A 23,805-nucleotide genomic window follows, 5' to 3' on the forward strand; every position below is an offset into this window, starting at 1 on the left:
CGCTAATTATATTGCTTAAATATTTTTAGTAAAAAAATTTAAAGAATTGTTTTCAAGTAACCCGAAACCAAAAAATACTAACTCTATGGATGCATGAATAAAAGATTATAGAAGAAAATTCTCAAAACTAAACTAAATAAATCACAGGAAACAATAGAGCGAAGACCAAGGCAGCCAGACAACACCTGCGCGCGCACACACAGCAAACCGAGCGCGATGATGCACGCAAACCTTGAACAAAAGGAATAAAAAAACAAAAACCACACTAAGCAACGAGGCACAAAGGCTTGCCACAAAACACAAAATACGCAAACACACTCAAATTCACTCACACACACAGCAGCAAATGCTTGAGACAATTTTTGCAAAACTAGTGTGCCATTGCGCCTGCGCGCCGAACCAGCGCAAAAACAGCAAAAAAATCGGGAAACAACAAAAAGTCATACATACATATGTATATATATGTATATCTTTACTTTACTACACAATTTACTGCTATTGTTATTGAAAAATCGGGTTTACGAAATAAGCGCAAATGTCCTCCAATGTGGCACCAATACACACATACACGCAGTTACACCCACATATGTATGTATGTGATTTGCGCGTTGAACGTTGTGTCAAAGCTTGCATGTGTGTCGGTGTGTATTACAGTTCGTCGCAGCAACTGTCAGTCGCCCGCAGGCCGGTCACAGCAAGCTCCGTCCAGTAGGCCAGCCAACCAGCCAGCCAGTTGTGGCACTGGCTTGTTGCAAATCCGCATATTTTGCTTTGCTATTGCGCGCTCTTGTTGTTATTGTACTTTGTTTGCTGACTTTTGTGGGTTAAACTGTTTTTTGTTGATTTGTCGTTGCAATTCGTTGCAGTTGCTTTATTTGTTTTTGCTCTTCGATCGCATTTGTTGCACGGCATTTGTCATACTTGTAGGCGACGCTGGTGGTGACCGTTGCCAATGTTAAGTTGCAAGCAGTTAGCCTGTTGCAAGACACTCTTCTACATAGCTATGCCATGCTGTGGCAACTAGTGTGGGACTATTTTGCTAGCCGGCTGCGCCAGCTGTTTCGCTTTGATTTCTTGCAGCTTTGATTTTTTTTTTGTATTTTGTGTTTGCTTTCTTATAGCTACACATATTTATTTCAGCGTTTAGATACATTTGCGCTGATATTCATAGCATAGCAAGTAGTTAAACTATAAAGTTGTTATGCTAATTTGTAGCGCGCAGACATTGAACTCGCTCTTGTTGTTGCTAATTTTTTTAGCTTGCTTTTTCGCTACTTCTCAGCCAACTAACCATGCTGACTAATCTTTGTATTTGTTTTTCATTTATATTATTTGTGCTTTTTTTGCCTTTTTTTTGCCTTTTTCACAAATAAGTTGCAGCATGTGGCCCTGACGGTGTGCGCTGTGTGAAAAGCTGTTCAATCGCTCGTGCGGTTCGTGTGCAAAGGAAGTAGGAAGTAATTTAGCGTAAGAAGAAGAAGCAGAGATCGTTGTAGAAATCAAAGGTGGCATTGTTTAGAGATTAAATGAAGAAAGAACAGGCAAACTGCACTTTGAATTAATTTACTTTAGTAATTGTTGTGCTTGTTATATATGTTATGTAAATATATGTGTTATTTAGTAGTCTTTAAGTATGTGTATATATGTGTAAAGGAATATTAAAAGTAACCAAATATATGTATGTGTTTGCCTTCGTTACCGAAATGTATTAAAAAAATTGGTAAAGTTTTGAGTTCTTGATAGTAATATGAACTGGAGGTTCTTTCTGAGTATAAAAATAATTTCTGCAAAATAATGGCCAGATATATATAAATTAAAAATTTAATAATTAAAATTTGAAAATTAATTAAATTAAATTAAATTAAAATTAAACAATTAATTAAAAAAGTAAATTAAATTAAAATACTTCACTTAAATTAAATTAATTTTTTAATTTTAATTAATTTAATTTAATTTTTTTAATATAAAAGGAACCCTGTTCTTCTAATTTTGCAAAATAAAATTAAAATTTTTCTAAGCAAATTAAATTAAATTATTTAAATTAAATTAATCAAGATTAAAAAATTAATTTAATTTAATTTAATTTTTTAAATTTTTTTAAGTTAATTTAATTTTTTTAATATAAAAGGAACTCTGTTCTTCTAATTTGCAAAAAAAAATAAAATTTTTCTAAGCAAAATTAATTTAATTTAATTATTTTTTAATATAAAATAAACTCTGTTCCTCTAATTTGCAAAGTAGTTAATTTATTATTATTATAATTTTTTTTTTTGTTACGTAAAAATTTATGGACATTCTCATTTAACTTTCCAGTGCTTTTCAACAACATTTCAGCAGTTAAGCTCACTGCTTGAGTCCATATATGCTTTCATTGCTTAATTTTTTTGACATTTCAGCAGCAACAACACGTGCTTCTTGTCATTTCTAATGTTTTATTTATTATTATGAAATCAATAATTCATGCTCTCTCCCCCAAAAAAATATATTTTTTTTAACATACTATCATTGCCTATAGTTTATGAATTCTTGCTGACTGAATTGATTACGCGTCCGAAGCGGTCAGCATTTAATTTCTGCCAAACATAGCTCATAAACTCACTGATTCATTAATTTTATTTATTTATGTCGAAATAAAAATTGGCAATTTTTTGCTTGCTTGCCGCACTGTTGGCTCATTCATGACAACGATGCCTACGTTGGCTCCTTTTATAAGTGTATAGATATGTATACATATGTATGTATGTAGTTTGTGGTCAAAAACCACTGCTGGCTGACTACGCATTGGTGCAACTTGTCTGCGCAGTTTTGATTACTTTTCGATGGCAACTTAAAATGCAGTTAATGTCTTGAATAATATTAAAATATGATTTTTCAATTTCGCAAAACGAGCGGTGAGGCCATAGGTTAGACGGCAGCCATGTGATTTGTTATTAGCAAGGGGTTGCAGCGGCAGGTGAGCACCAGCAGTTGAATATTTGTGATGAAATGCAAGTGAGTTGTGAGTGTGTGAGGTCAATTTAAATAATATATGTATATAAAATATGCACATAAAAAATATATATAATGTACATATATACATATTCACATAAAAGCAATGAAACTTGCTGCACAAATTTGACAAGATTCTGACACGAAAAATGCGCGAGTTTGACAAAATTTCGCAAATTATAACGATATCTGCTATATACATATGATTGAATAGAGTGAACAGAGAGTTAAAGCAAAAATGGAAAAACCAAAAAGAGACTTCGAAATATAACAGGCAATAAAATAACACGCAAGAAATGGCAACATAAATAGCAGTAAAAATATATATTTTTTTTAACTACATAAAAAACCGATCTAAATAATATATGACGCTGATAGTAGCAAAACCGTATCGCTAACAGCCGTGTACTATGCCACGTCGCACTATCAACCTTACACCCCGTCAAAACTACCCTTTAACACCCACATTTGCTTAGCTACAACATACATCCATATAGTATATAACATATAAATCTACCACCAAACATACAAGCATTAAAGCGAGATACCCAAAAATAAGAATAAAGGCGGCCAAAAATACCGCCAAATCAGCGTTGGCGCAAAAATCAGTTGTGTCTGCTTTTGACAAGTTCAAAATAGAAATCCTTCAAAATTTATGATACCCCATAGCAAGCGAGCTTACAAACATACAAGCATGCCATGTAATATAATAAGAGAGTAGTGCCAGCCAGCCAGCCAGCCAGCTGAGAGCAGTGCAAATGGCCGCGCAGAAGAGCGACCACGTGCAGAATGCCCGCGAATACTTTGCTATATGCGCATGTAAGCGCATATGTATGGTTGTATGTATGTATGTAGACATCTTTGAAAGCCTAAAAGCTCACTGGAGCTCACAGGAATACACGCATACGATTTGTTGTATTTACAGAACAGCAAATGCATGTACCAAACATGTGTTTATACATATATGCATTCATGTATGTATATAGATATGTTCGTATGTAAGTCTATTATATATTATGAGACGTTTGGGGCATATATGAATTGATACGATATGCAATGAGATTCACTAGCCGAAGCCCTGGAGCATTTATAAACACATACATACATGTACTTATAATATATGTATACATCAACGTTAACATGCATATTAATAGAAATTTACATATTCATATATAGTTCTTACATATTTAGCATGTATGTATATATGTATGTTTATGTGCGTCGTATGCTGATTAGTTGCTATTGTGGGCGCATAAAATTAGGTATTTTTTCATGTTTGCAGCACATTAAGCACAGCAGATTTAATACGAGCAAACACAAAGTACATATATAAATACATACAAACATGTATACATACATATGTACATATGTGGCTGGGTAACGTGTTCGAGCAACTTGACTGCGCGCCAGCGACAGGACAGCACGTTTAATTGCCGTCCGCGTGCCAAACATACACTTTAACCACGCCACGCAAACCGCTGAGCTTATGTAAGTGTTTGCAACAACATGCCTATTTAATATTTATTTGTATTCGGTTGCGAATTTTTTTCGCTAACAAACTGAAGTAATAATTTTTTCGCATAAAAATTACACGCGATAAGCTTTTAACTGCTCCTACTATTGCAATAAGCGAGTTCTGAGAACGTCTAATGAAAGGTGGAAAAAGCAAAAAACAGCGAATTAGAACAAATTGAGAGCTTGTAGTATGCGCATATTTTGTGGCAAGTTTACGCCATGTTTTACATTAGCAAGTCATTGCACAGGTTACTTGCCAGAAATTAAGTCAACATAATTTCATAAATAATTTGATGGGTGGTGTGGCTACTCGGCCGAACGCCATATGCACAGAATTCCGAGAAAAATTTATTTTTATATGCTTTTAAAGCAATAAAGTGGGATACTTCGTTAGATGCGTTCTTATAAGCAGCTTGAAAGCAAGTAGTAGTGCCATTTTATAGTTACGATAAAGCGTGTGTTTGCTGAACTTCATTCAAAAAATGTTTAAATGCATGCGGTAAATTTAATTGCCGATAAAAGAAGGGAAACTGATCATTTATGAGGCATGTAGCGCTACTAAATGAATGAATTAAGCAAAAATATTACACACTTGCAAGCAGAAAGTAAAAAATAATAATAAATAACATTATAACAGCAACCCTGATTTTTGCGGCGAATTCAAATACTGGCTTTTTAAGCTAAAATCCAACTGCACTTTATACAGAAATGCTTGAAATGAAATTTTGTTATTTAAATTCATGCGGCGAATTTAGTTTGCAATTGAGCAAGTAAAATTTGACTTAAATGAGTAAATTTATGAGAAATATTACTTATTATTCGCGCCTAAAAGTAAAAAAAAAAAAACAAAAACAGCAACTTTGAAATTTTGAAATTTTAAGGCAAATTCAATTTTTTGCACTAAAAACTTATTATTCGAGCTTAAAAGTAATAACACACATTGAAATAACAAAATTAACAACTTTGAAATTTTGCGGCGAATTCAAATTTTTGCATAAACAGCGCACATATGCTTTAGAAGCACTTGAAAAACAATATTCCAACACAAAGTTTCATAATGCCGCAATTTATGTATTTTTGTGGTGATTACATTCCTTGTGTATATTCGCCCTAGCAAAATAAAGCATTCAAATTGCCGCCAATTTATTGTTTACATCGGTTGAATACTAAATTGTTTGAAATGCCATAATTCGCACGCTACTCAAAATATTAGTGCACTAAATAAAAACAAACATGAAAATTTGCATGCAACTAAGCTGGGAAAATAATCAATGCGGCGAATTTATCTTTGAAAGTCAAGCCAATATTTGGTATGCATTTTAAATATAGCAATTGCGTGCGCACAGACGCGTCTGCATGTGGATGCGTGTATGTTTACATTTGTGGGCACGTGTGAAATAGTGGCCGACAAATGCAAAACTGCAAAGCCCCATAATTCAGGCTATCACTTTCATCTGAAGCGCTGTGCGATATGCAAACTATGTAAACTGCCCGAAAGACAACAAAAACAAGGCAGCAGTGGTAGCAACAAAAAGTGCGCACACATGACCGTTACATGCCATTAAAGCCTTGTAACTGTATATGTCTATGCCTTGTGAGCCTAAACTCCCTAAGTTTGGCAGCTTTGGCGCTCAACGGCCTTTGTGTGCACTGCCTATACACATGTATACATATGTACAGTTGTAGTTATGTATGCAAACATGGATAATGTGCCATTGCCACTTGCTTATTTTGGTTTTGCATACTTGCAACAAAAATGCGTGAACTTGAAATAAACGGCAGCTAGTGTTGCCTCTTGCACTGGGTGGAAAAAATGCCGATTTTGTTGCCAGACACATATGTATGTATGTTTGTATAGCTATAGCGATGTACATATACAATATTTGGTTGCTGCTTTGTTGCTGACAACACTTTAGTAGAAATATACATGCGTATGTACACATAGGACTACAAGTGCATGCAACACCAAGGCCTAACGGTATATCGCGATATATACATAAACGTTTATATATAAATATGTATGTATATACTTGTATGCAGTCACCAACGTCACTCTTTTCCTACACGCTGAAAACCAACCTCGCTTACAACCGTGTATGTGCAACATTACACCAGCTTTACAACGGTACTATGAAGGCAGGATATACATACCACACAATTGTTGCTGTTGTTGGCTGACCAACAATCGCGCTTGCCTCATTTCAGCCATTTTCGATTTTTTTGCGCAATTTTTCCTCGGGTTACTCTAGGCTAGTCTTTTGCGTTATTAGTTAAGACAACAACAACCATGTAAGTTTCAAATTGTTGGCTGGTGCGCTTACACATCTCATTTCTCTTTGAAACGTACATAAATAAAGTTGACTCGTGGCATATTGCAAAATTTGCTTTACTTGTGCGTATATTGTTGAAAAATACTACTTGCAACATGTTGCATAATTAATATTTAAGCTATTTCGATAATTAAATAAATAATAATCAGAAAAAATTTGGCATAAAATACAAGCGAAAATATAAAACAAATGTTTAGCAACAATTTATTGCAACATTTTCCGGCAACATATGAAATTAAAAGCTTAAGTTATAGGAAAACTCTATTAGTCTACCTGATATGTACAGATATATGCGAAAAATACATAAGTACAGCTAAGCACGTTTAAATATGCACAGTTAATTTTACAAAACTGCGCAAAGTGCAATTTTTCAATTTATTTAGTGAAAGCGAAAACTATTGCAAATTCCAAAATGTCTTGTATACTGATAACGGTAATTTATAGGCATATATGTTTCAAATTTTATGATGAAATATTTTTTATTGTTGCTAAAATGTAGCTGCAACCACGCAACAAACAACTTATGCCTACAACATGAACCAAAAAATGTTATAAAATGCGAGTGAGCTTGTTGCACATTGGTTATATCTACAACAAACGCACACACACACAAGCAAGCACGCACATTTACGCATAGGTACAATGTTTGCCGCTACGGCTCAATAATTTTGCGTAGGCGTTTAGTGATGCAGAATGGTTATCTTCAAATGTTGCACATACATATACATAGATACATACGTATGAGTGTTTGCTGGTGTCGAAGTTGCAATTTCTGCCTGGATTGCGCACACATGTGTTTTGTTATCTATGCCATTTGCTACATACAACGCCGATACTTGTATATACATACATATAAGGTAAATGTACATTGGCATATTATGTGCGAGTATTTGCGGCAACATGGTGCGTCCTCATTTACCCACGCTAGCTGATACAACTGTTTGGTTGCAAAAACGATTTGCAAATGCGCAACAGCTCGTAGTTAAAATAACGACAAATATAAAAACAAAAACAATTACAACAATAAAAATAACAACAACACCAACAATGAAAATGGAAATACCAACAAAAACCATGTTGCAACGCACTACAAAATTGTTGGCAACAAAAGTAACAACAACAACATCAGCAACCTACACCACCATGGGATGTGCTGCTTCGCTGGATTGTAGATTGTGGCAACTAAAAGTCATAGCTTAGGCGTAGCACCGCCGGTCGCCGTTGACTGCTGCTTTTGTTGTGCTCCCATTTTTGTTGCTATTGCAATATTTGCTAAATTGCATGGCGAAGGTGTTGCACATTGCCGCCGCCGCCATTGTTTTTACGTTCACATCTGCAGCCATACATATGTCTGTATTGGTGTGTGAAAGCTGGCGCATTTTCGGCTAGCCAAAAAGGGGCACAGTTAGCTGCATGCAGTGTAGGTGAAGCATGAAGGGAACTTAGAGATAGTAGACACATACAGTTGTAGCTGCGTTTACACACGTTACTCTGTTGAGAAATCGGAATAATAGCAGAGTGATTGTGTCGGCTAAATGGAGCAAACGCAGGCGCAACACCAACTATATATGTATGTGTGTGTGTGTTAGTGTGTGCGCGTATGTGCAGAACATTGAAATGGTGCTTAGGCAGCCCATTGAGGTTTTCGGGGTCATTTATCGCTTCTGCTGGTCAGAGCGGGCAAGTTCACACACACACATGTATAAATGTATACATGTATATGAAGGGAAGTGCATGTGTTTGTTTATATAAAGATAAGCATTTTGCAATGTAGCTGGAGCAGCGCATATGTGTGCTAAAATTTGCATATGTGTCTGCCACATAACCAATGCCACAAACGATTTTACCACTGGCGCTTAAAGGTGGTAAGCTTTCTATTCGAAAGCACACACACACGCATATATTTATATCAATATATAATCACATGTGTTTTTGTTGCTGTCGCTCGCTTTATATGCAAATGCAAATGCATATGCAACTTAGCAAATATGCTAGTCATTTTATTTATTTACTCACTGGTGTCTGGCCACATGCCACAGGCCTACATAGCGCCACCGATTCAGTGGCTTTCGCTGTAGCGAATGCGCCTATTATCTTTGTATGCAAAATGCAAACGTTATATGCTTATGTAGTTGTATAGGCGCAAAAATGTGGCATGCCAAAGTATTGATTTCTTTAAAGCGCATGTTGCAACTTTAAATTTACCAAAAAATTTAAAGCGTTCAACGCTTAATTTATGATGTAATGCTTGTATTTACAACTTTTACTAATTTTTGGTTAATTTTTGGGGCGATTTCGTTTTTATTGCTGCTTTAACTGCGCGCTACATGCCATCAAAATTAAACGTCTCCTATGTTTCGGCGCTACTTTGTTTGCTAGTTGCATGCGGCTAGGCTATCAGCGCGTTTTATGCCGCCCGCTTTTGTGTGGGTGTTGCTACTTTAATTTTCTTCTTTAATTTCCTGAAATGCCGGCACCGAAGCGCGCTGTTGCCATAGCATTTTAGTTGCTCGCTGCTAAATTCAATTTTCTTAATTTCCATTTTTACTAAAATCTATTTTGTTTTTCGTTAAATATTTTTATTTTTGTATTTTTTTCGATTTTCTTCGGCACACACCCATATTTATTTGGTGTTAAGCAATTAATTTTTGTTGCGTGTCATTTGGTTATTTGGCCGCATGTCGCTTCCGTCTGCTATTTGCCATTTGCACTGTGTCCTACATCAGTGGCTTGGCTATATTAGAGTTCCGCCTCCCACTAGTGGCACATTTATTAATTTCTATTTTTTTTCTAATTCACTCAGATGTTTATGGAAGATATATTTGTCATTTGACATACACAAATGTTGGTTGTGGAGCATCAAAAGATTAAGTAATAATTAAAATAGAAATGTTTTTCATAAATTTTTGTGGCATGTTTCCATGTTTTCTTCAACACTCACACTACGCGCCGCAGCTCAATTTGCCGCCATTCGTTTTGGTTGCAATTTGAAAGTGTGTTTGTGCCTTCGGATGACCCTCGAATACTTATGCGTGTCGAATGGCGATTAGAGATAAGCTTTAGAAACGCTTGAAAAGTATTAGTTTGAATTGTGGCACAGAAGTTAAAGGTCAAAATTTTTTTACTTTTTCGCTGCGTAAGTCGAATAACTGTTTGCAGAGTCAGTAAGTGCTATTTGTAGCAATAAAAACATATTAAATATTCAAAATTCTATGCTGACTTACGAAAATGCTGTGGTTGTAATGTTGAGGGGCAAATATTGATTGAGGAAAGAAAGGAAGTTGAAAAAAAATTGTAGAGAGTTTTAAAAATAGGAAAAGCTGTAGAGCAATTTTTAAAATTATGGAACTTCGTATACGAAACAAATCAAAATTTTAGATAATATTGATTGAAAACTAAAAAAATGTAAAAAAAAATATTTTGAGTTAGAGAAAAATTTCGAGTCGAAGCCAAAAATTATTTTAATTTTAATTTTATTTTAATTAAAAACTACAAGAAATAAATTTTTTTGAAATTTTCAAAACTTTTCAAAAATTGTTTCAATATTTTTCGAAAATTCGCAAAAGTTTTAAAAAATTGCCGAACTTCAAAAACCGCAGAAAAGACAATAAATAAGCGCAAAAGATTGATTATTGCTTAAATGCTTACAAAATTTCGAAAACCCGACTAAGTGACAAAAAAACAATTTAAATACCTAAAATTAATAAACATTTCGAAGTTGGAGTAAAATTTCGAATTGAAAAATAAATAAAAATTTTTTTTAACATATAAAAATCTACAACAAATAAAAGTTTCGAAATTTTTCAAACATTTTTTTCAATATTTTTCGAAAATTCGCAAAATTTTTTAGAATTCCCGCACTTCAAATACCGTCGAAAGCACAATAAATAAGCGCAAAAGATTGATTATTGCTTTAGTGCTTATAAAATTTCGAAAACCCAACTAAGTGACAAATAAAAAAATGTAGAAATGCTTGAAATATATAACACAACAAAATTATGCGAATATGTGGCACAAAGCATTAAGGTATTTTTAACTAAATATAATAAGAATAAACGCACGACACAGAAAACAAATTAAGACGCTACAAAATATGTGAAATCAACATATGACACAAAAAATTGCTTTTGAAAAATTTATGGAAAATTCGTTTGAAAGTATTAAATTGTTTTGAAACGCGCAAATGACACTTCAAATTAAATTTTTTTAGCAGAAAAACCAAAAATATAATAATATTAGAAAACGGTTTTCAAACAAAAAAACAAAATAAATAAATACAAATGCGCGACTATGTGAGGGCGCAGTGACGTCAGCTAAGTGAAGATTTTATGAGTTTGGAAAAAAAATAAAAAAAGAACATAAAATTATTAAAAATTGGCAAGAGTTTGGAAAAAAGTTTAAATTCAACTTAGCGCTTTCATATTTTTAGTAAATGACCTCTTTAACTTTTTGGAGTTTACATTTCGGTTATGAGGTATATTTTATACACTTACACTTAACCTTTTTATGCGACGGAAATTTGGCACATTTCATTAAATCGACAATTCGACAGTAAAGCATTAAATTAGTAACAAAAAAACAGCAAAAATTACAGGTAACTGTTATTCTTGTAAACTTTTGCGATCTCAAAGGGCCGCTCAAACTTGACTTTTGGCAAATCTGCCGCGTTTGTGGCACGCACAGTAAGTTGGCGCGAGCTTAGTACGTGTTCGCGTAAGAATTGTAAAAATCCACCAAAAAAGCAAAAAAAAAGAAGCACCATTTACATTTGTACCCGAGTTGACTGTTAGTTTGCGCCGCCGTCACTGAGGTCGTCGAAAAATACCGGCCAAAGAAGTTACTCAAAAATACTAAAATAAATTGCGTGCTGATGGCTCATTTAATTTAATGAGCAGCGTGCAACTTGTCTAAATGATTTTTGTGTTATAACTTTGCGTTTTTTTATTTTTTTTTTTGCTTAGTTGATGGTTCTTATTCATCTTTTTGCTTTTTTCTTTCTACGTTCTGTGTTTTTGTTGCTTATACTTGCAGCCAAAGAAAACACCAAAAAAGAAACAAATTACCAGGCTACACCTGAGCGTTTTATAACTTTTCGCTTTTGCCTAAATTTGTAAATTTATCTCATTCTTTTGTTTAGGCATTCTTCTATGCGGCGAGTTTGTCTATTGTGGCTTCAAATACTTTAATGATGAGTTTAGAGCTTTTTTGCCCAGCGCTCATTTCGGTTTACCGGTTTTTGGTGAGTTTTTGTATAGTTTACTTTTTTTTGTGTAGTTTGTTGTTTTTGTATAGTTTGTTGTTTTGTATAGTTTACCTTTTTGTATATGCCTTTTATGCTGCGCGTTGTAATTTCAAGTTCAATATGCGTCTAAATATGCGCGCATTTTTTTTCCTCAAACAATTTACTTTGTTTCAACTCGTTTGTAGCTGTGCTGCTTTTGAGAGATGAAGCGTTTTGTTTTCTGCTTTTTACTTAACTTTTTTCTTTCATACAGATGCTTATCTGCATTCGGTAATGCGTTCAAATAAACATTTCCTTTGTTAAAATTAATTTTCCTAAATATTTATTAGCGTAAACGATGTACGATTAGAGAGCGTGTTGCTCCGAAATGGGTTCATTGGCTGAGCGTAAATTTTAAATTTTGCCAAGATATTAGTAAAGAGGAGAATTAATTAGAGATGAAGAAACTTAAAGTTTGGTTGCAGCAAAGCTATAATAATCTTCGCAATTACAAAAGGCTTCATACATTGACTTGCTTTCGATCGTTCAATTTGTATGGCAGCTATATGCTATAGTGATCCGATCTGTACGATTTCTTCGGAGATTGCACCGTTGCTTTGGAGAAGAAACCATGCCAAATTTTGTGAAGATATCTCGTTTAGTAAAAAAGTTTTCCATACAAGCACTTGATTTCGATCGTTCAATTTGTATGGCAGCTATATGCTATAGTGATCCGATCTGTACGATTTTTACGGAGATTATATATTGCTTCAGACAATAATGTGTGCCAAATTTTATGAAGGTATCTCGTTTAGTAAAAAAGTTGTCCATACAAGGACTTGATTTCGATAGTTCAGTTTGTATGGCAGCTATATGTTATAGTACTTCATTATCAGCGATGCCGACAAATGAGCAGCTGCTTTAGGAGAAAATGACGTGCGAAAATTTTGAAATCGATATCTTAAATACTTGAAGACTATTTCGCGTATTTACAGAGAGAAGGGCTTAACTAAAGCGACTCATCACACTATGCTGATCATTTATATATAAATATATATATTTCATGAGATCTCCTTCGCTTACTTCTCTGTATTACAAACTTTATGGCAAACTCAATATACCCTGTTCAGGGTATAAAAATTACGTACGGAAGGCAGATGCGGTAGGATTAATGAGACTTTGAAAATTTGTTGCAAGTAGTAAATATTTTCTAATTTCACATTTCGTTTATAAATGCATAAAACTAAAAATAAATTAGCTAAAATATTATAACGGCATTTTACTACAAATAATAACACAAACTTGCGATATGCTCTGTAACAATTAGCAAATCAAGTTGCTACTCCCCGTCACCACCAAGCGCCGAATTTGTGACGCATTTAAGCTGCGGGCGCCCTACTTTATAATCACATAGCCATTGCACTCACTTAAACCCAAATACATACATATACATATTGTGCACTTGCTTGTGTTGCAACCGACGCACGCAAGCCTGCGAGGAGCCGCAGCTACTTTAGCCTTTGAAAAATGCATTGTATTTAAGCGTCATTATTTTCAAAATTTACAAGTCGCCGAGGCCAGACCTGGAAAGCACACTTTGGAGCGCAAAAGACGTACTTTTTTCGCAAAAAACAACTACAACAACAAGCGCACAAATGCCACATAGTATATGCGAGCGCATTTGCGTTGATAGGTGATGAAAGCGGGGTGGTGGCTGGACGGCTGGCCGAACTGCAGGACAAGTGGAGCGCGCACGCAATGTCGTCATTAAGCTGCGCTTATTTAAATACACATGGAAATTTTTGTGTGGCACAAGTTAAAGGGTGCAAGCTGTAAGTGCCTACATATTTATAGTAGCACTTGCCACAATAAGATGTGGGGAGGCAAGATAAAAAACGCTAAAGGCTGGAATGCGGAAAAGCAAAATTTGCATTGTTTTAAAGGCAGTGAAGCAGTCGTTGCAAGTGTTGGAAGATTCAAGAGCTGCAGTGCAATTTTAAAGTGAACATGTGGTGGTGAGTATGTGGCAGCTTTTATTAAATATTTTTTATTTAAAATATGTATATTTTTTTAATATTTTTTTATTTAAAATATTTTTTATTATTTTGTTTTATATTTAAATTGTTTTTTTTTTATTAAAAACATTTTTTTTTTTAGATTTTTTGTAACAAATAATTTTTAACATTTTTTTTTTATATAAAAAATAAAAAAAATTTTATTTTTTTATTTAAATATTTTTTTTTTTTTTTTTATTTAAAATATTTTTTTTTTTAGATTTTTTATATATTTATTTTAAACAATTTTTAATATTTTTTATTTAAAATTTTTTTAATTATAAACAATCCTCATTATTATCCGTTTAAATTTTTGGCGCATTTTAAATTGACCAATAAAATTCTCTTATCTGTGCACCTTGATTTAAATTACACGTAAAGGCAAATTTTGTGGTTAACCTAAAAATTAAAATAACAGTCAAATTTGTTAAAATTTTTTTTTGTTCCTTGCAACACATGCGCGCACACGCCACACCTTCTTAATTTTATGCAAATAAAAAACGCCATGAAAATAAATTTGTTTTGCCGGCATGAAAATGTATAACAATTTGTTGTTGTTGCTTTTTTGCAACGCAACGCAAAAATGCAATGCTGCGGTTTTAAGTATTTGATGGCCACAATAGGTTGCAACATGCGTATATACATATGTGTGTATGCTTACTTTGTATGCGAAATAATCAAATTAAATATAAAAATTGCAACAACAAACAACAAATATGCCACACAAACAACACAATGCACATTGTGCAACATTCACCTACTTGCGCGCATGGGTTTGTGCAATTTCATGAGCGGTCAGCGTGGCTTGCACGCTGGATAACTGACTGTTTTTGCATTTATGTGTTGTTGTTTTTATTTTATTTTATTTTTACGAATTTTCCACCAACACTGCCAATTTTATTGTTGTAATTGTATACCGCAGAATAGCGCAAAATTAACAACAACAATAAATATTATAGTAAAATGCAATTGAAAGGTGTGTGTGTGAGTAAAAACGCAAAAATGCCGCAGCAACAACAAAATTGTTGTGAAAAAAGCGCGGAGCGTATGTAAATAATAAAACCACAACAAATGTCGCTGTAACATTGAACAACATTGAATGCTGGCAAGGTATACGCACGCACAACCACACACACCCAAACACACACACACACGTATGAGTTTGACGACAAAAATGCAATAAAATTTTCCGGCCGCACGGTGTGAGCGCGCCTGTATAGGTGAGTGGCGGCGCTGATATGCGAGCGCTCGGTTACTTGCCAGCGCGCCGCAAAATGGCAAATGCGCGCAAAAATGGCAGCTCGCAGCTCCGTACAACAATAAAAAGTACAACTGCGGTATGGTCGCCGTTGCCGCCTTTGCCGCCGCCAGGATTGTCACTTTTAATTGTTGCCGTTGCAATTCGCACATACCCATTGCTGTTGACTGGCTGCAGCAGTTAATCGGCAAGCCGCACAATTTTCATGGGTGTAAAATCGAAAATTAAACCACAAACGTAAATTTATTTGTTTGCCGCGTGAAATGGAAATGATAACTATAAAAATGCCACATTGATCGGTTTGCACGAGTGTATATGTGTGTGTGTGTGCGCGCGCTTTGTAAGTGGATGAAGTACAAACATATGCATAAATGTCATTTGCAGCACGGCGCACTGTTTGATGCTTGCTTGTGGCACATTAATACGATTTTGTCAAATCAAAGTTGTTGCGTTGTGTATATATGTATGTATGAGATACTCATAAAATATGCACATTTTAATATAAACCGTTAAATTACAGTTATAAAATATTATTACTGGAAAATTGCGGATATTTTCTTCGTTGATGCGGCAAATATGTGCGAATAGCGAAAGGCTGAGAACAACTGGCTTAAATTTTGAGCAGGAAAATACTGATTTTTTTTTTAAATTAATGCTAATTAATTATGGCTAATATTATTCATATTTTTTTTTTAATTTTTTTGAAAAAAATTTTCAATATTTATGAGATTTTTTGTTGAAAACTCTAGTGTTTTTATATGTTATTTTTAAGAAGAGTGGTAAGTGCATTTATAGGTTATGTAGAAGTTCCCATATAAAGGTGACAGAAAAAAATACATTTTTTTTCAAAGCTAGCTTTTTTATAAACTGCACAGTTTATATTAAATTTGTGAGGAAGTTTTTAATTCAGAAGGCAACCTATAAAACATACTATAAAGGTTCTGGGTGATGAGCTGAGTCGCACATACACATACGTGCGTCTGCATAGACGCGAACTAGTCTCTCAAATTTTAAGATATCGGTCTCTAATTTTGCATACATGCTTTTCTTTTCAATAAGCTGCTAATATGTCGAAATCATCGTTATCGTACCACTACAGCCTATAGCTGCCATACAAACCGAACACTTAAAACCAAGCCCTTGTAAGGAGAAGTTTTTTATTTGAGCAGATATTTTCACAAAAGTTGACATAGATTAATTTCATAGGAAACACTACAATCCCCGAAGAAATTTTTCAGATCGGCTCACTATAGCATATAGCTGTCAGCTCAAAATCACGTTCTTGTATGGAAACTTTTTTTTATTATAGCTTCGTTGCAACCGAAATCAATGTTTTTTTTTGCAATTTAATAACAACAACAACAACTTTCTTTCCCCACTTTTTTATGCGGACCAGTGAGGTTATGGAAAAAAACACAAAACCACAAATTAGCTAGTTGCGAAATACTACTTGACGTCTTGTGAAAAATAAATATGATCACTTGATTTTGATTTTCGCACATTGAAATTAAAACACAATTTTAATGTAAAGAAGTTGCTGCAAATTTCAGACTAAAGCACTCTATTTCACACATTTTTTCACGGCATAATTTTTTATTGCAACTTCTGCACTTTTTTTAAATTCAAATGAAAAAAATGAAAAAAAAAATAAAAAAAAAGTTTTGACCGCACAACAATGAACTGCAAAAAATTCCTATAAATATAAGCCTGCAAAAAGAAATAAAATAAATATCTGAACCGCTTCAGAACCAAAGCAGCGCTTGCTAATGAATACATCGTTGGTGGGGGCGCAGCATTGCCCACAACAACTAACGCTAACGAGTAGCGATTTAAAGCATATCAAATCGCATATTTTGTTACCACATAAAATTAACAAGCTCATTGTTATACCACATTGAAATGCCAGAAATGAAGAGCAGCATTTCTTTTTTCTACTTTTCTAATAATTCTAATTTTTTTATTTATTTTTTTTTTGTGAGCGAAACGCGCTAATTTCTTAGGCAAACAACTCCATACTACACTACAATAAAGGACTTTAGCAGCTAGGCGCTAATAAGACAACAAAAAAAATTAAATAAATAAATGAATTTAAGAAAAATACACACGAATTTAAGAAAATGCACTAAAAAGCTGGAAAACGTCGAAAATTTGAATATGAAAAGGCTGTGAAGGCAGCGAGCAGCAAGTGCTTTTGAATTTATGCGCCACAGATAGTTTTTTTCCAAACTGCATATGCAAATAAGTTTGACGCTTATATGCTGGATTTCGTACGAAAATTTATTGGTTCACATTTCAAAAAGTTATTGGAAAATTTTGCGATCACGCTTTGCTGCAAGGCTCACAGACATAAAGGTACACAAAGGGAATTGTTTTGCATACGGCCAACAGCTGTGCGGCATGAAGCTGTGAGGGCCACATAAATACGCCGCCGCCATTTTGCACATCACTGCTAATTTATTAACAGTTTTAAATGTTAATATGCGCCAAGCTCGACTTCGACTTTGTTGTAAGTCACATTTAATCGCATAATTAGATGAGCGGAGGTTGCATGGTTTTTGGTTGAGGCAAAAAAATCGAAAAAATAATAATAATTATACTAAAAAGTTGAGATTAAAGCAAATTTAAGTATTTCAGGAAGAACTTAATGCACATTTATTTGCACTTATAACATTTTTTAAATATAATGAAAATATTTCGTTGCCTTATTTTTGCGGAAAATCGCCTTTGTAGAATTTTAAAATTATCAAACATTTTTAACAATTTTTTTTTTATAAAATATCGCCTCAGCAACGTTATTTTCGTGCCTTCTTTCTGTATTTTTTATTAGCATATTATTTTTGAAAACATTAAAAATTAAAGAAAATCAACATTCCACATTTCATATGCAGCTTGAAATTTAAGCATATTTTTTGCTTAACAAAAATATTAATTAGCAACGAAAATAATCAGCTAACATGAAATCTTCGCCTCAGCTGTGACTAACGGCGCTTTTTTTGCTTTTTTGCTTATTTCTTATTTCTTAATTTAACTTTTTTTAATAACACTGCATTCGTCAACCATTTGAGCTTTATTGGGCAGCCATATACGACATATGGGCGTATATAATGGAAATATATATAATAGATAGCGCAGACAGCGGTGTGAGCTTTCTTGAACACCTCTACATGGCAACTGTCAATGCGCGCATTATCAACTGTCAAGCCGCGAGCAGCGAAAAGCAAGTGGAATTAGCAAGCTAAGGCAGATGATAAGCTGGCCAGGTCAGCCAAACAGCGTGATCAGGAGCCAATACACATATATGTACATATATTTGTATGTTCGCGCGAAGGTGTGCAAATGCAAGCCAATGATAAATACTATATAAAAGCAACATTTTACGCGCCTAAAAAGTGACTCTGACATTTGCTGATCAGTTAGTGCGCAATTTTTTTTATCATTTTTGCCATTATCTTTGATTTTGCCTAAATAAAATTAATAAATTCACAGCTACACACACGCATGTACACAGAGAGGTGAAAATAAAGTGTTTGCCAAAGTATGAAGCCGTTTAAAGCCACTCACTCAATCACTTAACAGCGCTGTGCAAATATTAGCAAAGCATTTAAGTTTTTTTCATTGAGCATTTTTTTTAACAATCGAAAATTCGGTTAACGTGTTGCAAATGATGACGTTATTTTTTTGTAGCACATGAATTTGCGCTAAATAAGATATTTTAGCACAGTTTGGGGAAAAGTGCAAATCACTGTTTATATGGCTATGGACAGGCGGACGGACGGGCGCTTGAACTGCCTAAAGTTTTTAGTACAAAAATTTTTGGAAACTAGTGCATTAAATTTGTAAAATTTTTGAGAAAAAAATATGTCGAAAGTATTTTTGAAAATGTATGGCAGCTTTGCAAATGCTGTAAGTTATTACTGTAAATTTTTGTAGAAGATATTTAAAACACATTTTGAACAATTTTGTGTAAAAATGTTTTAAACACATTTTCAAATTTAAAAAGATTTAAAACGCATTTTTAAAATGTTTGTTTAAAATTTAATACACATTTTCAAAATTGTTTTGAAAAAAATTTAAAACACAATTTCAAAATTTTTGTACAAATTTTCAATTTTTTTTTTTAATAAAACTTAAAGCACATTTTCAAAATTTTTCTGTATTAATTTTTCATATTTTAAAGCATTTTTTATCTTCTCAGGAATAATTAGTTAAAAATTTTTAAAACATATTTTCTGTATTAAATTTTCATATTTTTTATCTTCTCGAAAATACTTATTTAAAAACGTTTAAAACACATTTACAAAATTTTTGTAGAAAAAAATTTAAAACACTTTTCCAAAGAGTTTGTGTAAAAAAAAACTCAAACACATTAAAAAAATGTTAAAAAAAAAAATTTTAAATTATGAAAATATATTTTTCTGTATTAAATTTTCATATTTTAAAGCATTTTTTTGTCTACTCGAGAATAATTACTTCACACACCGCCATTTTGCACATTTCTCAAAAACTCACTTTAAAAATCGCATAATTTTAATAATGAAAATTCAATACTTTTAACACTTTTTAGCCACGAGTACAACGTAAAATTATTCTGTACGCATTTACAATGCAATTTTAGTGTTTTAGTTCTATTACATGTTTTCTAGATTTTTTATATTTCAACAAATTTAATCCTTACAGAATTGTGAAAGAATTATTTTTCAACCAAATTCAATACCAACAGAATTGTGAAAAAATATTTTTTTTCTCCAAATCAACCAAAATATGTACACAACTTAACGAATAATGGTAAATTCATTAAATTCTTAACACCACACAAAATTACCGTCGCTAGGTGGCAACGACAATTCACAAAAAAGCAACTGCAGCGCGACTTCAAACACAAATTCCTTACAATTATCTTTAACTAACCTTTTAATAATTAAATTAACTATAATTAACACTATTTTTACTTACCCTAGGTTGAGCCATTAATGCTCTGGGAGCGATGTCCAGCCCGACCTGTGCCACTTTTGCAAGCAGCACGCGCTATGCAACGTTTGCCGAGTTGTTTCTCTTTGGTTGCAGTTGCTGTTGCGGGCTTTTCTTGGCGGTGGCCGACTCGCAAGTCCACTAATTGGCGCTGCTAACTGTAGTTTATGAAAATTGTATTTTTTGTTATTTTGACTTATTTGAGTTTTATTGCAAAACTACGGCACACAACACTCTCGACTCAATTTGCAAGCGCTTCATGCAAATTTTTTTTTTGGTTCACACTGCTGTTTCTTATTTCTTTTCTTTCTAATTCTGAGATTATTTTGCAATTTTACTGCAACACAGGCACATTTGTTTGCAATTTATTGGTTTTGTGGGTGGTTTGGAGATAACTCGAACGACACACGCGACGGTAAAACGCGACGGAACGTACATATGTTGGATTTTTGTTGCAAGTAAAATATTTATTTAGGTTTTAATTTATTTATTTTAAATATGCTTGGCGCACTTTTTATATATTTTTTATATTTACTTGTATTGCAGTTGATTGTTGTGTATAACTGTTTTTTTTTTTTGTTATTATGGATTTTTTGTTTTTGTTATTTTGCTAACTTTGCCGTTTGAGGAGTTTCTGCTCTTCCTCGACTGTTGTTGTTGTTTGTTATAATTAATTATAATTTGTAATTAATTAAATTTGCTTTTAAAATCGTATACAATGCTTGTATATTGTTTTGTTTTTGCAATAAATATTCCTTTACATTTAATTTTATTAGATAATATTTAGTTTTGTTGGTTTAGCGCTTAGTGCTCGTATATAATTTTGCGTTTTAGTATACTTGATTGCTTCGGGATTGGTTTTTGTTGTTGTTGGTTGGTTGTTTGCTTCTTGCTTTCCTGCTCAGCGGCTTGACATTTGACTTCAGCGCAAATCTCTGGTGTACCTTTTTGCCTGCTTATTGTTGTTGTTGCGGTTCAGCTTGTATTATTTGCATATATTGTTGCAGCTGTCATAAATACATTTTAGCGTTAGCTGCTTGTTTTAGCTGTTGTGGTTGTTGTTTGTTGCTTTCTTTGCTGGCTTGTCAATACCGCTTAAGATTTTTTTGTTTCTTTTTTTTTTGTGTAACACTCGTTGTTTTTGTTGCAGTTGCTCGTATACAAAGTTTCCGTGGAAAAGTTATGTTGCTTTTGTGTTGTAGGTAAAATTTTGAACGCCTTCCTTTGTTGTTGTTGTTTGCTTGCTTGCTTTTAGAAAATTCCTCTAGTACATCAGTGGCGTTTTTGCCACGTCCTGTCTTAGTAGTAGTTGTTGTTAGCGTGTATATGCTCACAAATATCACAGCTTCATCGACATCGTACGCTCGCTCTCCTTGCAAGTCAATAACTTTGTAGGAATTCGCTTGCTTCCTCTAACAATTCTAAACTGCTACTTCTTGACTTGCTCTTATTTATTTTATGTAAAATAATTGGTTGTGTTTTGTTGTTGTTTTTGTTTTTTTTGCTACAAAAAATTTATAAGCAAATTATATTTTTGTAAGATTTGACTTTCACGCAAAGCGCTGCACTACGAATTGTCAGTTTTGCTGTTTTTCACGAATTTTTCACGATTTGTCACCGACGACCGCGACGTTTATCACACTTTAATTACCGACGCGTTTCACTAACTGACATGGCGGCTAGCACTGCCAAAGGCGCTTACAAAAACTTATGTTTTGTTCACACAACAAAAAGAAAATATTTTGTTCAAAGCGACGATTGGATAAATTCGCAAATGAACGTAAGCAAATAAATAACTGTTTATGGCAAATTAAAAGTTTCACACACAAATCAAATGCAAGCACATTTCTTAGACAGGCTAAAATTGTTTTTTTGTTTTTGGATTACTGAAGCTTATTGTATTTGTAATGTACTTTCGCGCATAAGTTTAGTTTTCTTATTTCTATGCGAAATCCTTTCTATTTTGCGTTTTTTAATCCATTGGCGCGTAGAGTGGCAGCAGCAACTAGCAAATGATTTGTTTTCTGCGGCTTAGTTGTCTGCACTCGACTGGCCTGGCTTGCCTGTTTAACTCGGCGCGACCTGCTGCTGCACTCACGAAAATCGACTGAAGAAAACACACACAAACTGCAGCACAAGGCGCACTTCTTTGAACGCGCACCTACACGCCGCCGACTAACTGACTGCGGCTGACGAAATGGCTAACAACGCTGCCCGCCGTCTGCCTGCCGTTGCACTGCACTGTGTATGCCGTCCGGCCGTGCGTCTTATGAGCGCCCGCTGCGTCGAAATCCTGTCAACTTGCAAAAGTCCTGCTAATGCATGCCAAACGCTCCACTAGCGACGGCAATGCAGCAGCGTTGAATTTGCGACGTTCGTTGCACTTTTAGGCGCGCGCAACTGCCACACACTTGTAAATTATTTATTTCAGAGCGGTAAAGCAGAAAAATGCAAAATATTTTGCAAAAATTGTTTTTGTTTTTTTTCCAAAAAAATATATACCGTAATGTTTGTAAAGTTGAACGAAATGTACGAATTTATGCCGCGTGTTTGTTGCAATTTTCAAAAATATTTATTTATTAACCGTTAAATCGCGTTACACGTTACCGTTGTAGACTGTGCAATTGTAAAGTAGAATTTTCGTATTGTTATTGTTGCGATTTTTTGTTTGGGCACACAAAATGAATTGGAAATTTACGCTTATTATATTTCGCTTTCTACACAGCACACGTTGTACGCGTTTCGAAGGCAAACACACACTGGGCTTGTCAATCACAACGGCAACTACACTTGGCGGGGGTAAATAATAGCCGCTGCCGACGACACTCCGATAGGCAGATAAACACACACACACACACACATGCGCGCACACAAGCACAAACAACGAGCACTGAGCGCGCTCGCACTCAGCGCTATGAAGTATATCAAGCTAGCGGCAGCAGTGCAGCAACAACTACAACACTAGCTTGCGAAATGTGTGTACGAGTCAAGCGCACCACAGCAACACAACGGCACTATAGCACATGAACAGCAACAAGAACAACATGCAGTCAACCAGCCAAGCGTACGCAGCAGATGGATGGATGGCTAGATGGATGACTCGACAGTGTAGGAAAGAAAGAACGGCCGTAGCGCTGTTAACGGATAGCGCGTTTCAAGTGCAAGCAGGCGCATTGCGAGTAGAGCAACAATTGTGCCATTAAAATGGTGCGAAAGAGCGCGCACTAGGCGCAGAGCGCGCGTGTACGAATGCGATGGCATGCATGACGGTGGTAGTTGTTTAAGAAGCTACGAAGAAGAAGAAGAAGAAAAAGAGTAGCAAATATGTAGCGGCCGCTTTGGAAGGTAAACAGTCGTCGTATCAGTGGAAATAGCAGCGGTGGAGAGGCATTCAATGATTGAAAATGAAGTGCGCTCAATGTGCCGGAGCGAAGAGAATGTTTGGGTGCGAGTACTCGTAAAGCAAAATGC

General features: G+C 34.3%; 1 protein-coding gene across 1 annotated transcript in view; it reads right to left on the reverse strand.

Moving 5' to 3' along the window:
- The window catches only part of LOC105231083 (homeobox protein homothorax), a 320,426-nt gene extending 297,079 nt beyond the window's left edge, over positions 1–23,347 (reverse strand). The window contains exon 1 of the mRNA XM_049448510.1: positions 20,320–23,347. Within this exon, the coding sequence (XP_049304467.1) occupies positions 20,320–20,334 (15 nt within the window). The 5' untranslated portion in view covers positions 20,335–23,347. The remainder of the gene's footprint in view (positions 1–20,319) is intronic.
- Between the last annotated feature and the right edge of the window lie 458 nt (positions 23,348–23,805).

The sequence above is a fragment of the Bactrocera dorsalis genome, chromosome 2 (genome assembly GCF_023373825.1).
Source record: "Bactrocera dorsalis isolate Fly_Bdor chromosome 2, ASM2337382v1, whole genome shotgun sequence".
NCBI lineage: Eukaryota > Metazoa > Arthropoda > Insecta > Diptera > Tephritidae > Bactrocera > Bactrocera dorsalis.